Source organism: Xenopus tropicalis, chromosome 9 (genome assembly GCF_000004195.4).
Source record: "Xenopus tropicalis strain Nigerian chromosome 9, UCB_Xtro_10.0, whole genome shotgun sequence".
NCBI lineage: Eukaryota > Metazoa > Chordata > Amphibia > Anura > Pipidae > Xenopus > Xenopus tropicalis.
Genome location: NC_030685.2, coordinates 20,379,686 through 20,394,926, shown reverse-complemented (window position 1 = coordinate 20,394,926; position 15,241 = coordinate 20,379,686). Strand labels below are relative to the sequence as shown.

The 15,241-nt window shown below is 41.4% G+C and overlaps 1 protein-coding gene across 1 annotated transcript; it reads right to left on the bottom strand.

The window, feature by feature from the left end:
- Nucleotides 1-4,030: 4,030 nt before the first annotated feature.
- On the bottom strand, nucleotides 4,031-9,605 carry pam16 (presequence translocase associated motor 16). The gene is given in 5 exon segments (NM_001004771.2): nucleotides 4,031-4,597; nucleotides 6,352-6,417; nucleotides 7,170-7,306; nucleotides 7,935-8,019; nucleotides 9,510-9,605. Coding segments are annotated over 5 exon segments (378 nt in total). The 5' UTR covers nucleotides 9,513-9,605; the 3' UTR covers nucleotides 4,031-4,510.
- Between the last annotated feature and the right edge of the window lie 5,636 nt (nucleotides 9,606-15,241).

Below are 15,241 nucleotides of genomic sequence, written 5' to 3'. Positions count from 1 at the left end.
CAACCGGTGTTGTTGTCTGAACACATTACACCCCCCTGATAATCTGCATTACCATTGACTGCTTGTTTAGATGCCCCCCATGTTGTTTGGAGGATAATGATCCACTCTGGGCATTCTTTATGTTATACCATGTCACCATTTGGAGCAGGGCTTGTCAGAGTTCTTTAGTTCAAGCCCCCCTTGGTGGTCCAACATTAGGTCAGGGCCCATATTAAAGTTAGAGATGTAGGAACAGCATCAGTCATTTCGCCATAGTTTCAAGAATATCTAGGACAGCCAATAAGCTTTCACCGCAGTTAGGGTAAAACTGAGAATTTAGGGGTTCCCAGTCAAAGTGCTTTCTCCCTAATGCCCTAGTTTAGTTTAGTATGATTTAGGCAGTGATATTCCACAGTGATATTCCAAGGCAATTTGCAGTTGGTCTTTTTTTGTGGTTTTTGAATTATTTAGCTTTTGTGCCCAGCAGCTCTCCAGTTTGGAATTTCAGGAGTTATCTGGTTGCTAGGGTCCAGTTTACTCCTGCAACCAGAAAGCAGAGACTGGTATGTAAATAGTAGGGGGCCTATATAGAAAGATAAGTAATAAACTGCAGCAAAAATGATATAACCGTAACCTTACAGAGCAATAGTATCTTGGCTACTGGGGTCAGTGGCTCCCATTTGAGAGGTTGAAAAAGGCAGAAGGGGATAAGTCAGAAACTATGAAAAATGAAGACCAATTGAAAAGTTTCTAAGAATACTAAAAGTTAACTTAAGGCTGATGCCCCATGGAGAGATTTAGTCGACTTTGTGCAACTTTAGAACACAGCAGCAATGTGTAGCCCTTTCCTCCAGCGATTCATATGTTGCCAGTGGAAAGGCATCTTGCAGAGATTAGTTGCCCGCGGCAGCAGAGATCTATTGCCAGTGACTAAATCTCTCCATGGGGCATCAGCCTAAAGGTGGACCAGAACTTGAAAGCAAAGAAGAATGAAGGTTACATGACATCACATAGCGTTATAGCCTAATACAATAGCGCCACAAGCGGCCTGTCCAAACTGTCTGCTATGGTGCCCATAAATACATCAGTCGCTGGTCATACCCTGGGGCCATAATGGATTGTATGGATGGGATACTAAAGAGAGCATGAGTGACAGAATGTCTTTTTTTTATCACGAACAGAGCACAAGCAATGGAAATGTACCCTTCTGCCAAGAATTAATGGGACATTTGCTGATAATAGAAGTCTGTCATCCATTACCAAACTGGTCCTATGGTGGTGTTCTCTGGCAGTACCACCATACCCCTCAGTCTCCCCATACCCCTCTGTTAGTCTATGCACCTAAAATATAAAGTTGACCCATAGTTAACAGACACCTAAGAGGCCATTGTGAAACATGGAGCACATTGCAATGGTCATATTGCCTGCCTAACACCCAGTCCCCTGCCCGGGCTGATAGTTGGTGGTGTGGCCAATCCCTAGCGGCTTTCTGACTGCAAAAGCAATAACACTGAGGAGTGCAACCAATCACTCTGAAACTTCTATAATATCAGCATGATTACTGAGCCAGCCAGCCACAGATTTCACCCATGATATTAAATACACCTATAGAGTCATATTCCAGCCTGCCTCTTTGATCCCTACTCGTTCGGTGGTCCTGTGACCTATACTATATGCCAGCCTCGGTTTCAATATGAATATTACATGGATTTCTCATGTATTGGAAGCTCGGAACTGCCTGACAATACAAAATACTTTCTCAAACAGAACCAAAGTGTTTTACAGGGATGTTTATCACCTACATAAGAATAACAGGGGGACACTTGGGTAGAATCTAAAAGCAATGGATGGATCCTGACTAGGTTTTGTGGCACAGAACCATACCCTTTGCTACAAAACAACCTCTGGTAAAGGGCTGGTACGGGGAGATGGAATTTGTTAGTGAACCTGCCTTAGCCAGAAGCTAGGCAATAGTTGCAGATAGTAGACTTGGACATGGCAAACAATACCAGGCTATAGTAACCAGGGTGGAGAAGTTATACTTTGCAGAGCACTGGTATGGCCTGGTACCAAGCTGGACTTTCTGGTCCATTTAAAAGAGCAAATATGAATTTTCCCCAAATTTATCCCAAACTGACATTCAGGCTGAGCATGGCCTTGTACAGATCCATGTAACCCTGACCCCCCATCCAGTTGCCCAGCAACCCAGTTTTTGAACCATTGCAAGAAAGGATCTTGGGCCAAAATTGGGAATGGCTACACTGGAGAAGATGCAAAAAGCTTGATGTGATCACTAAGTATATAAATATATTTCTAAGGAGACCCTACTATAATCCGTCTGGATGCGTATTCACCAGCAGAACACAAGGATATCCCATCACCTTGGGAAAACAAGGAATCATCATATATTTTATCTGGCGAAGGGAGTGAGCAGTTCCCTTCCTATAGTGGTTGTATTGGCAGATACTGTACAATTGATAGTGTAAAGGAAGAGCTGAAATCTGGGTGCTATTGTAGTAAGGAGCTGCCCATATATCTATGTATGTGTATATGTGTGTGTATATATACACATATATCCCCCGTTCATCCGCTGGAAGGTTTGCCTCACAAGAATTCTATCTGAGGCCTGTGCCCTTCTCCCTGCAGTTTATTTGTTCAGAGCTGAAGAAGTTAAACATTCTACTTTTAGCTCCATACATATAAACATGATCTGTCAGCCATTTATATATGTATATTTATCACACTGTGTAGTGCTGTGTGGGAGTTGGGACACACGGTGTGAATTGGCCGGTGCTGCATATCTGTGCCATCAGCGCCATCTTGCCATGTGCCTTGTCCTGTCTGTATGAAGGGTCTATATTCCATATAATAATATATTGGGGTTAAAGGGAAAATATACCCCCTTTCTGACATGAGCTTATTCGGTGGGCTTAAGTAGAAAAGGCAAATACGCTGACCAGATGTCAGTCTGTGTAAGAAAAAACATACATTTATATTTATTTTTGGCAGGTCAATAGTGTTTATTCATCTTTTGTACATATCCCAAGTGAATGAGCTCATGTCAGCAGGGGGGGGGGGGGTATTTTCCCTTTAATGTAAGCTATCTTCCGGCCAATAACTTAATGGATTCAATATATCATTATAAAATATATAATGCTCAAACAGCCAAAGTCCCAGTGCTGTATCATAGTCATACAAGACTTTACCACTAGATTCATTTTCTACTGTATCCAGTTAGCCACAATAAACAGCAGGTGGCGCTATTGTTTCAATTTCATTATATCAGCAGTGTAAAAACTACTGTGGTTCCCAATCTGCAGGGCTGACCACCAAGGGCAGGCCCAGACTGGCAATCTGTGGGTTTTGGCAAATGCCAGAGGGGCTGCTGTAAGATGCCATAGACAGTCACTATTTATTGGACCTGTGGGGGGCCATTTGGGCCTCTGTGTATTAGAAATGCCAGGGCCTCTTTATAATCCCAGTCCAGACCTGACCAAGGGGACTTAGAGTAATCCCCTTGGCAAATTCTTCATAAAGGATTTGCCTGAATACGGAACGAATCCTAATTAGGTTTTGAAAGGGGTACATTTTCAACTTCCATGTTTACGTGACAAAAAGTCAACCAAATTTTCATTCTTGAGCTTAAGAGTAATTTATTCAAGCTGCTGTGCAAGGGCCCCCAGAAAAATAATTACCCAACAGTTTTGCGCTGAATGGAACCCAACATGGTGGCCTTAGGTAAATGTGCATAGGGATGCCTCCGATCAAGGATTTGGTTCAAGACTCGGCCGACTCCAAGTGTCTGGCCAAACCGAATCTGAACCCTAATATAATATGACTCCAGGGCTCACATTTAAGAAAATAGCTACATTTTTCATGCATGTTTTTTTGCTGCTCTGAGCGTTTATTGGCATATGTGTGTTAGGGTTCGGACTCAGTTCGGGATTCGCACAAATCCGGATTTGGTGCATCCCTACTTACAAATAGTTATTAGATTGTGCTGTTAATGGAAGGGGTTCCTCTAGAGGAGATGGAATAACACACAAGTGCATGCAGTTCAGTGAGAGGCTCTTTATTGGGACCATAAAAACAACCAGCAATGATGCATCTGGCGCACGGCAGTATTCTGGCACCGCGGGTGAAGATAATTGTCTCCAAAGTCATTAGCGAAACCAAACAGCGTGTTCCAATGGAACCTTTTTCTCCAAACACAATATTGTGCGTTTTTGGGTGATACACAATTGAACTTTGCTTGGAGAGAACTGAATCTGCATCAAATCTTTGCAAGGGGTCCAAACGTAGTGTGACTTCTCCCTGAACAGGAAACCAGGACACAAGGCATTTTGCGCACCTGAAAAGGTGGGCGTAGTAAGCAAACTTTTATGGGGGGCAAGCATTAGAAATAATTATTACTGTCTCAATTAGAAATGAGAAAGTCTGAATGTGGGTCAGGGCATTGCCCGCACAGTTTTTCAGTGAACTGCAATCCCCCTGGCAGGACAAACGCTGGCACCTGGTGCAGAACTGCGGGTCATGTCTGTGTTGTCTCATCTTTTGGCTTCTCTGTCTTTGACTGAATGTCCATCTCCTGATCCAATCGCTCCTTGGCTCGAACAACCTGTTGAAAAGGCAAAGCATTTCTCTTCAGTCCCAATGTACCGTTATATATATATATATATATATATATATATAAACAAACCATGGCGGCTTTGCAGGGTGACCTTTACTGTAGATCAAGCAGCCCCGGACTAGCAATCTGTGGGTTCTGGCAAATGCCAGAGGGGCTGCTGTAAGATGCCATAGACAGTCACTATTTATTGGGCTGCTGGGGGGCTGTTTGGGCCTCTGTGTACTTGCCAAGGTCTAATATGAATGCCAGTCCAGCATCAATATGTTAGAGATCCCGGCCCACACAGCCACTACTGATAGGAGCAGATTTAAAAAGGCAGCAGTGGAAACTGTTATAGCCACCAAATATTGCTGACTTCTAAAGAATCACTTTAAAGCTTTAAATATATAAAGTAGTGGCAGCTATTAGGATTCCATACTGACAGGCAGCATGTTTACAGATTCCTGCTTGATGCCTAAATCCTTCCATGTCAGATGCTAATCTCCCTGTGCGGATGAATGCATGGGTAGGCATAGTTCTGCGCTCCTTGCAATGCTTTAAGCTCAATGGCAAACCAATAGCTGCAATTTTCTACTCAGCGGTGCCATTATCTGCATCCATGTTACTTTCACTGCTACAAGGCATTCCTTATGGCTTGTGAGGCATTTTGGCCGGAGGGTACACAAATAGAGCAGATTGTACAGAACAAGGTCCGGACTACAGAAAGTAGCGACATACCAAGGATTCCAGGGCAGAGTTGGGGGTTGCAAAGGTGCCCCCTACCAGCCCACTAAATAGTGTCTATCTTACAGCAGTCACTATGGGATTTGCCAGTCCGGGCCTGGACCTAGGCCTTATTATGTATGTAACACACGCCACAACAATTGCTTTTATTAATTCTGGGCACTGACATAGATCATGAGAAGGTAGTTCTGTGCGATGCCAATTAGAATGGGCAAGTCAGTGACTTAGGACTGTGGGAGGGTCTAGACTAGACTAGCCTGGAAGAATTTGTAAAAGGTTTCGGGTCATCTCCAATTAATTCAAAATGATATAATAAAACAGTACCTTGTACTTGATCCCAACTAAGATATAATTACCCCTTATTGGGGGCAGAACAGTCCTATTGGGTTTATTTAATGGTTAAATGATTCCCTTTTCTCTGTAATAATAAAACAGTACCTGTACTTGATCCCAACTAAGATATAATTACCCCTTATTGGGGGCAGAACAGCCCTATTGGGTTTATTTAATGGTTAAATGATTCCCTTTTCTCTGTAATAATAAAACAGTACCTGTACTTGATCCCAACTAAGATATAATTACCCCTTATTGGGGGCAGAACAGCCCTATTGGGTTTATTTAATGGTTAAATGATTCCCTTTTCTCTGTAATAATAAAACAGTACCTGTACTTGATCCCAACTAAGATATAATTAATCCTTATTGGAGGTAAATCAATCCTATTGGGTTTAGTTCATGTTTAAATTATTTTTTTTTTAGAAGAAATATCCCTTATCTGAAAAACCCCAGGTCCTGAGCATTCTGGATAATAGGTCCCCTACCTGTATTACAAAAAAAATGAACGCATGAATCTAATTGCATATGGAAAAGCTATTGCTGGGTGATTTCATTGCACTGAAGCAGAGACACAAGAAATTAACTCACTAATGACCCCAAATCCTGCTTTGTGCATGTCAAATGATAGAATATTGTATAGAGGTTGGGCACAGCAGGGTAACCCATCCTTGGGCGGCACCTCACCTTAGACTGCAAGTAGAAGGATCCGCCTACTTCTTTGTCATTGACCTTGAACAGGTGCTCGTAGTTCTGTTGAGAGACGGAGTGAGGTCACAATAAAAGCCAATCAGCTGAATGAACAGACTGCGAGTGAGAATGCCAAGGATACGGCAAGGCTAATGACAATAACCTCACTGCTGCCATTTATTATTGATGCCAATGTCATGTAACACTGAAACAAGGTAATACGCCTGAGGGAGCAGAGAGTCAATTGTCTCTAGGGAAGGGCAGAAAAATAAACAGTATAGAAACAGAATTCACTAAAAAGAGGGCATGACAGGGTTAACTGGGTCTCCTAGGGCCCACTGGAGAACCTGAAACCTTAGGCCCACTCTCACAGTAATTCAATACAGACAGTGCTCAACAGTATAGGTTTTTACATAGGCCCATGGCGGAATTAAACATGGGCTGATGGGAATTATCATAGGCCGACCTTGTACAGACAGAACAGATGAATTAATGATATTAATGCAATGATGCAACTATATTTATATAGATATATAATAAACAAGAGCCGTTAATATCCTGTAAGTTTAAATGGTGCTTGGCGATATAATCAGTTATAATTGCTCAATATTATAATAAATAATGTACTCCCTGTTAAAAAATATGAGGATATTAGAAGTCACCTCAGGAGTTCCATCACCTGTATAAAAGTACAGCTTTTGGTCTTGTGCTTTTATATGGTCATGCAACTCCTCAGTAACTTATAATATCCTAATATTTTACAAAAGGTGGTACTTTATTCACTATATTATATATATATATTTTTACAGTTTTACCTTCTGGATCTCCTCTGGTGTCAGTTTGGAGACATTTAGGATCTGCTGGGCCTCCTGAAGGCTTATGCCAGACAGGCTGCTGACTGCCGCTGACTCTGTCCCAGCTCGCCCCCGCGCTTCAGCTGCTGCCCTGCTTGCTACAAAACAGACCCCATAGGGAAAGGAGAAGAATTAGTGAGAGCAGAGACAAGGGGCAGCCATCCCTCTGGTGAGAACCATTTAGGCAATCAAAATGTTTTGCACTATTCTGGGTGATTTCCTGGACATTTTCCAGGGTGGGAGAAAATTATATAGAAATTAATTGGGTGTTTCTGTGATTCCATAAATAAGGTTTCTTAGCTTAGTGTGTAGTGTGAGCCTTCCTTCTCTATTAGAGGTTACGCACAAGGCACTGCTACAGAAGCACCCCAAGGGGCCACAAATATATGGTCCCTATCTTTTCTTGCACAATACCCAACCCTTCAGCATCTCCTCATATAATTACATGGAAGCAAATGCGTGGCTTTTAAAGGGGAACTAAATGCTGAACACTTTGGCAATTTTTTTTTTAAAATCAAAGCCTCCCCTTCTCTGACAGTGGTCATACACAGTACAAATGGTTAGCAAATGAAACGGCAGAGCCATTGCTCTGTTTATGTGTACAAGTGCCAAGTTATGAAAGATTATATACGTATTAGATATTATAAAATATATATATATATAGTTCTCATTATATTGATAAAATTAGTATTGGATTCTTATTCAGTATCTGTATTGTAGTCTTACCAGCAAACTCCTGCCGTAGGGCACGTGTGAATGCCCGGCCCACCACTTGCATACCCATCACCATGATCTGTGCCAAGTACTTGGCCTGCAAAGGAAACAACAAAGGGCACAGGGGGTAAATAAAAAGCAATTATGTCCTTTTGTGAGAATTTGAACATTAACGTGAGCTGGGGACAGAGAGGTTTTATCAACAACCAACTTGTTGGACAATGGAAGGCGAATTCACCGCAAGTGCCAATATGTTGGGCAAGTTTTTCCCTGGGCTGGTGTGCCTTGCCTGATAAGGTGTTTGATAATATTCAAGCAAATAGTCAGTGAACCATAATGGGGCCAAGTAAGAAAGAGATAAGAAAGCTTAGTGCTGGCAGAGTAAACAGAACCAGAAAACTTTTAACATAGAAAATCAGAAACAAAAGGTATCATACTAAAAGGGGTATATACCCAAGGAGTCTATCTGAAGCAAGTGGCGTAACTAAGTGTCACTGAGCCCACCAGCAAATTCAATTAAGGGCCCCCAAAACATTGATAAATTGACCCATTCTATCAAGCTCTATTGAAATTGCTCATTACTTAGGGCCTTACTGGGCCCCCTACAATCCAGGGCCCCTTGCAGCTGCAGGGTCTGCTTCCTCTATAGTTACTGTCTGAAGTCAAAAACAAAATAAAACTTGATCTGACTGCTCTTTTGAGAACCTCTGCATCTTTTAAAAAACAGGCTTCTGCTTTAGGATGTGCTTTCCCCAGTATATACTGTACAGCGCTACAGAATACACTGGTGCCATAATAATAATAAATTCCATAATCACACTGTACAGCGCTACAGAATATGCTGGCGCCATAATGATAATAAATTCAATAATCACACTGTACAGCGCTACAGAATACGCTGGTGCCATAATAATAATAAATTCCATAATCACACTGTACAGCGCTACAGAATACACTGGTGCCATAATAATAATAAATTCCATAATCACACTGTACAGCGCTACAGAATATGCTGGCGCCATAATGATAATAAATTCAATAATCACACTGTACAGCGCTACAGAATACGCTGGTGCTAAAGTGATAAATCACAAAAGCCTGGAGGTTTACTAAGCAGTTGGTCAGTTTTTATAAACATATGGAATTCTTTTATGGAAAGAAATCTAGGGACAGAGTAACAAAACCAAGGGCATATTCACATCCCTTCCCTTGTTGTGTTGCCTTGTGTGTGTGCAGCAGTGACACCAAGTACGGACACCAGAGTTGTCACCTGTCCCTAAATTCCAGGGACAGGTGACAACTCTGGAGTCCGTACTTGGCGTCACTGCTGCACACACACAAGGCAACACAACAAGGGAAGGGAATATGAGCCCTGTATACATGAGGCACAGCAATAAGAATGGAACAGTGTGTCTATGCTGGAAGTATAACACCACAAACAAGTGCCAGTGCCACAGGGTATCGAGCTGCTGAGACAGGACATGTCACCCAGCCCCACAGGATTTCACGTCTCAGTCTGTCACTTGTCCTTACTCCACGTTTAGACAGATCCGTATCTAATACTCCTTTACCCTATGTCTTACTTACCATCTTGATTAGGGGCCCAGCGCTGAAACACTCAAGGTTAATCGTGCGGGGTCAGAGGGAATAGCGCAGCCGGAAGACACTAGGCGGCCATATTGGTCCTCTCATTCGTCCACATGGGTTACCATGACAGCTCCGCCTTGGCTGATGTAACGTAACCAGACGTCCGGCAATGCTGCCTTTTTGAATGACGTTACGCACATGGTTCAACCGGATATGCAGTAGCGCCATCTTTGTAGTTCCAGGATGTTGTGTTTCCTTATGAGAGCCGAATAGGGGCTTAGTTTAGTTGGGAAGGTCGCGGCTTGGTTTTGTTGGTTTTGCTTTTGTTTCACTTAAAACCAGAATAATTAGAAAATAGTATTATTAATCAAATAAAAGAAAATACCCCTCTATAGGGGCAATGTTCCCTCAAAGCTGTGCGCAATTGTTTTTAAAACTTTGTTTTTATTGGTTTTAATATATTGTATGAACAGAAGGTTCCAGTTATACTGGTCACATAGTATGTTGGGTAAGAACAATTATACAACAATAGAAGAGAATAAAAAAAGTAATGAAAATCACTATAAGCTCTGGGTTATTGCCTCTTTATATGATTGATTAATACCAAACAGACAAAAGAAATAAAGTATAAAAATAATTCACATTGTAGTACCCAGTCTTTAAAATTATGATCACCAACGCTACCCATAGGGGGAGATTTACTAATTCACAAACGGTCCGAAGGCGTCCGAATGCGTTTTTTTCGTAATGATTGGTATTTTTGCAACTTTTTCGTCGGCATTGCGACTTTTTCGTCGTCGTCGCTGTCGCTAAAAAATCAGATTGGTTTTTCCGCCGTTTACAACCGCTCAATACGAAAAAATCTCGACAGCGACGAAATAGTGGCGCAAAATACGATAAAGTCACGGTGGTGACGAAAAAATTGAGACGCCGACGAAAAAGTCGCAAAATTTTCGTTTCCAATCCGATTTTTTCCCTTTCGGGATTCGGATTTGTGGATTAGTGAATCTCCCCCATAGTGTTTCTAATTTTCAGGCCTGCCCACACACAAATTGTGATGCACACAAAGAATATTTTTGCGGAAACACAAAATGTTACATTTATTCAGACCTGAGCACACAGTTTAAAACATAAAGTTTAAAATGCCTGCACAATGTTTTTTTTTGTTCACATAGCTGAGAAAGAAGCAGAGGACACTGTGTATTTATTAACATCAGAGACAAACATAACTGGTGATGTCGACCAATCAGCAATTAGATTTGAATGGTCACCTACAAGAAAACAAAGCAAAAATTTGATTGGTTGCTATGGGCAACATCACCAGTGCTGTTGTCTCCAATGTTAATAAATACAGCATTGTGTAGAGATCATCTCTTCCATAAGTTTCATGTGATGACTTCTCCGGCTACTGGAGGATCTTTTCCCCATTTGGATGTAATAGAAAGTCTGGCTGTGAAGCTAAAATTCATCTTACAACTTTTCAATTGGTCATCCTTTTATAGTTTTTGAATTAATTGCCTTTGACTTTCCTCTGGCGTTTTCCAGCATTCAGATCAGGGTCAGTGACCCGTAGAATCAAGAACCTGAGGCTACTGTTTTAATATTGCTTCTTGATATCTTTCTGTTCAGACCCTCACCTATTCATATTCAAGTCTCTCATTCTGGTTGCTAGGGTTAATGGGACCTTAGCAATCAGATAGCTGCTGAATTTACATTTTTACACAATTATACGGCTAGACGAAATTAATTAAAATTAAGTTAATTAAGAAACCTTTAAAATGTTCCTTTTAGGCTATTTAGTACTAGACAGACCTTGCTCAGCAGTTCCTGTGTACCAGAAGTGCCCGCCTATAGGTTCTATATTATAAATTCAAAATAAAAGTAAGCCAAGAGCATATTCAGTGCAATATTGTAGGTCTTTCAGTGCTGAGATCCTGGTTGTGTTATAATTCTCGATATTCCAGTTTTTCACTCTTTACCAGTTCCTGTTACTCTGCTGCCAGCCCTGACCTTTGCCTGAATTCTGTTGATGAAACTTGTTAAAACATTTGACCATCAGTTCTGAACTGTGTTCCTGCCTCTCCTTTAGGGTTATCTTCATCCCAGTCCCAATATCCACTTACAGTTGCCACCTTTTCCCAATTTTATGCCAGACAGACAGGTGGGGATATCATGTGGGTGGAGACTGGCAGGACTAGGGTCACAGACTGGGAGATGGGGATGGTGGGAGTGGGGATTGGGGTGAATGTGAGGGCTTAAATGGGAAAATTGTAGGCATAAATGGATAGCGGCACCAGCAGGGTGGCAACCCTACATCAAAAGGCCCCACGGCACTGACAACATGGCCATAGTAAGGGCTACATACACCAACGAGTATAGATACATGTCAAGAGGATATCTTATTGCCTCCTCGCAAATCACTATAATTGTCATGTTGAAGCAGTAAGGCTCAACATGTAAAGGGTTAAGTTTTCAATTTAGAAAGTCTGGTTGGAATCCACATTTGAGGGAAATTCACAAATACCCCCTAAAGACACAACCAGGGACTGTGGAAGGTGACAACTTCATTACGTTTCTTTGATCTGCTGATCAAACCAAGGCAAAGTGTGGACCTAGAACTGCAGGGGGGAACAGCATACAGAAAAATCTGGATTATAGAAAGGGATCCATATCTCCTTTGCTTTAGGGTTCACATCCTCATAAATCATATATTGGTTATGAGGGGGCCGCATGCTTCCCAATGATACCAAACAGGGACGGCCTATACCCACCAGTTAGGGGGGATAGTTTCTGGGGGATTGGGACAGGAGACACCCCTCATGTTTGGTATCATTTTGATCACCCACATATGGGTTAAAACAATCCCCTACTTTCATAATAATATTGGCTACTGGCAAGTACCAATATTATATGACAAGAAACTGGCATAAGAAGTGCAGCTCTTTACAGGGGGGGTCATGTGACCAGTTTCTGGACAATCCCCCTCATGCATACTGTAATAAGGGAGGGGCCCAGCGGGGGATAAAAGCACGCATGCCCAGGTATTCTTTAGCTCATTCTGGAGGTCTCAACTTATGTTGGAGTGTGGGCTCAGGATTTCCAAATTCCTACCTCAGAGGACACAAAAGATAACTAGGTATTTTATTTCCTTTTATTTTATTTACTGTTTGTATGTACATGTCTCTTTTTGTAAAACCTTTTTTGCACTGTTTACCTTTGTAATATTAAATATAAAATTGAATAAGTTCTGTCCTTCGGCTCTATAACGATCTCCACATACCTTGTATAACTGCTCAGGCCTAAAGGTATTAACTGCTTGGCTGTGTGTGTGTGTTGAGTAGGGGGGGGACCAGTTCTGTGGAAAGGCTAATTAACCAGTTGAATTGCTAGCTGGAGAGTGGGTTTGACTGTAATATTAACCCTGTGACGGCTAGTGTGCTTGTGGAACTAGTTTAAAGTTAACCCTAACTACAGTAAGAAAGCTTGTGTGATACATTTGCGTATTAGGTTTCTATCGCCTGTTAATGATAGATGGTGGCAGCGAATAGTTATTTGGGGCGGTGGTGTGTTTGGGGGTGTCTGATGTTAGTCTAACCTTGTTGCCCCGTCCCCTTGTTATACGCGTCTGGGAGTGGCGTGTTCTTGACAATAATTGTATATACTACACCTAAAAATGACTCCAGGGAACCTATGAATCGATATTGTTAGTTTACAGTAGAAAAGAGGCAGAGAAGTGGGATGAGATCTTCTTGCATCTTCAGGGGTTTCTAGAAAGAACAGGAGAACATTTCAGGCTACAGAGCCGGCTATTTTGTGTCGAGATCAAAAACCAGTTGGTTCCACCTGCATCGCTGGAAATGGGAGTAAAGATATGTAGTTGTCTACTGAGGGAAATGCTGTGAGCAGAACTGGCTGATACATCTAAGAAAGGGCATATTTCTAGCACCCAAGGGTATACAGAGTTATAGCCATTAGTCTCATTACAGGAAAATGCTGATGCAAAGAGAAATCTCATTCTCCAGTTTTCTGGAGTCACAAAGCATTTTTTCCCGTTGATTAACTGGAAAATTCTTCAGATATGTTCTCCCTTCCGCTGAAATAACAGTAGTGGGCTACAGGCAAGGTATCCTTCTATATCACCCAGCACACAGACAAACATATTACGTTGTGCCAGTTATACCATTCTGATTTGTCTTCTTTTTCATTTAATCTTATCGCTTTTGCCTACAGGCTGTGTATTTTATATAGTGAACTTACTGTACCAACAGAGAGGTTCAGCAGTCCTGACGCCAGGGGCGTAACTACAACAGAAGCAGACCCTGCGGTTGCAGGGGGCCCAGGAGGGTAGGGGACCCAGTTAAGCCCTAATTAAAGGGCAGTTTCAATGTATCTAGGTAGAATTTACCAATGTATTGAAGCCCAGTAACATCTACTTACGCTACTGCCTGACACAGAATAAAATGGTTTCTATGCTGCCATGTACAGTGAAACCTCAATTTCACATCCCCTATTGTTGTATTTTCCTTCATTGGACAATGTTTCTTGTGATCCCACCAATATATAATGCATAATACATTTCCCTGATTTTATCGTTTCCTGGATTTTACACTGTTTTTTTCTGGTTCTATGAAAAACATAAAATAGGGGTTCTCCCATAATATGAATCTGAATTAATCACTATTAGCCTTGTATTATGCATTTTATATCTATATATCTATATACAGTATAAGCTCAGTAAGTGACAGCAGCACAGAGCATGTGTAGGAGCTACTGGGGCATCTTTGAAGGCACAGATTTTCATTGCTGTGGTGGCCTTGGGCTGGTATAGAAGCCAGAACATATGGTGTATGACTAGACTAATTATTCTTTTTTAACTTTATTTTTTATTATATTCAACTTCTTTGATAGTCATATGTTTGCATGTTACATTTGCTCATTTGGTTAACAGATAGAATAAAGATTATTTGTCTGAAACAGCCTCGGTTGATTTTTTCCATTTATGATATATATAGACTATTTTTGAATTTTTATTTCCCCTTGAAAGGCTTTTGTGCAGCTGCTTTGAAGCGAAACTTTATTCACTTGTGAGGCGTGACTGCACATCTCCTGCAAAGAGGATTCCTGGTATCTAATTGGTGTCATGGTGGACCCTTTTTGCTTGGAAGCTTCCCCGCCCCTCTGATTGGTGGATTCAGGTATTCCTTAAGTCTGCTAAAAATAATTTAAACATTCATTTGACCCAATAGGATTGTGATGCCTCCAAAGGGATTGATTCTCTCTTGGGATCAAGTACAAGGTACTGTTTTATTATAGCAGAGAAAAGGGAAATATTTGTTTAAAAAAATCTGAATTTTTTTATTGAAATTGATTATATATGGTAGATGGCCTTCTTGTAATTAGGAGATTACTGACGGGTTTCTGGATAACAAATCCCATTCCTGTATTAGCAATCCATAGACACTTGTATGCTTTCTGAGCAGTGGTATAAGCTATCATACACATACATGCTGGAAAATGAGCACCAATCAAAGACCAGCCAGTCTATTATCACTAGGGTGCGCTACTGTTCAATATTTATGTATTTACAGCCTATCCTGGGGCTACTGGCTACAACAGCCACCACACTCTGTTATTGGCCTGTTTATTAGTTTATATACACCAAAGTCTTATTCCTTTTTATATGTTCTGTCCTTTTCATGTGACCAATTGTATAAAATAAGTTCATTATGCCC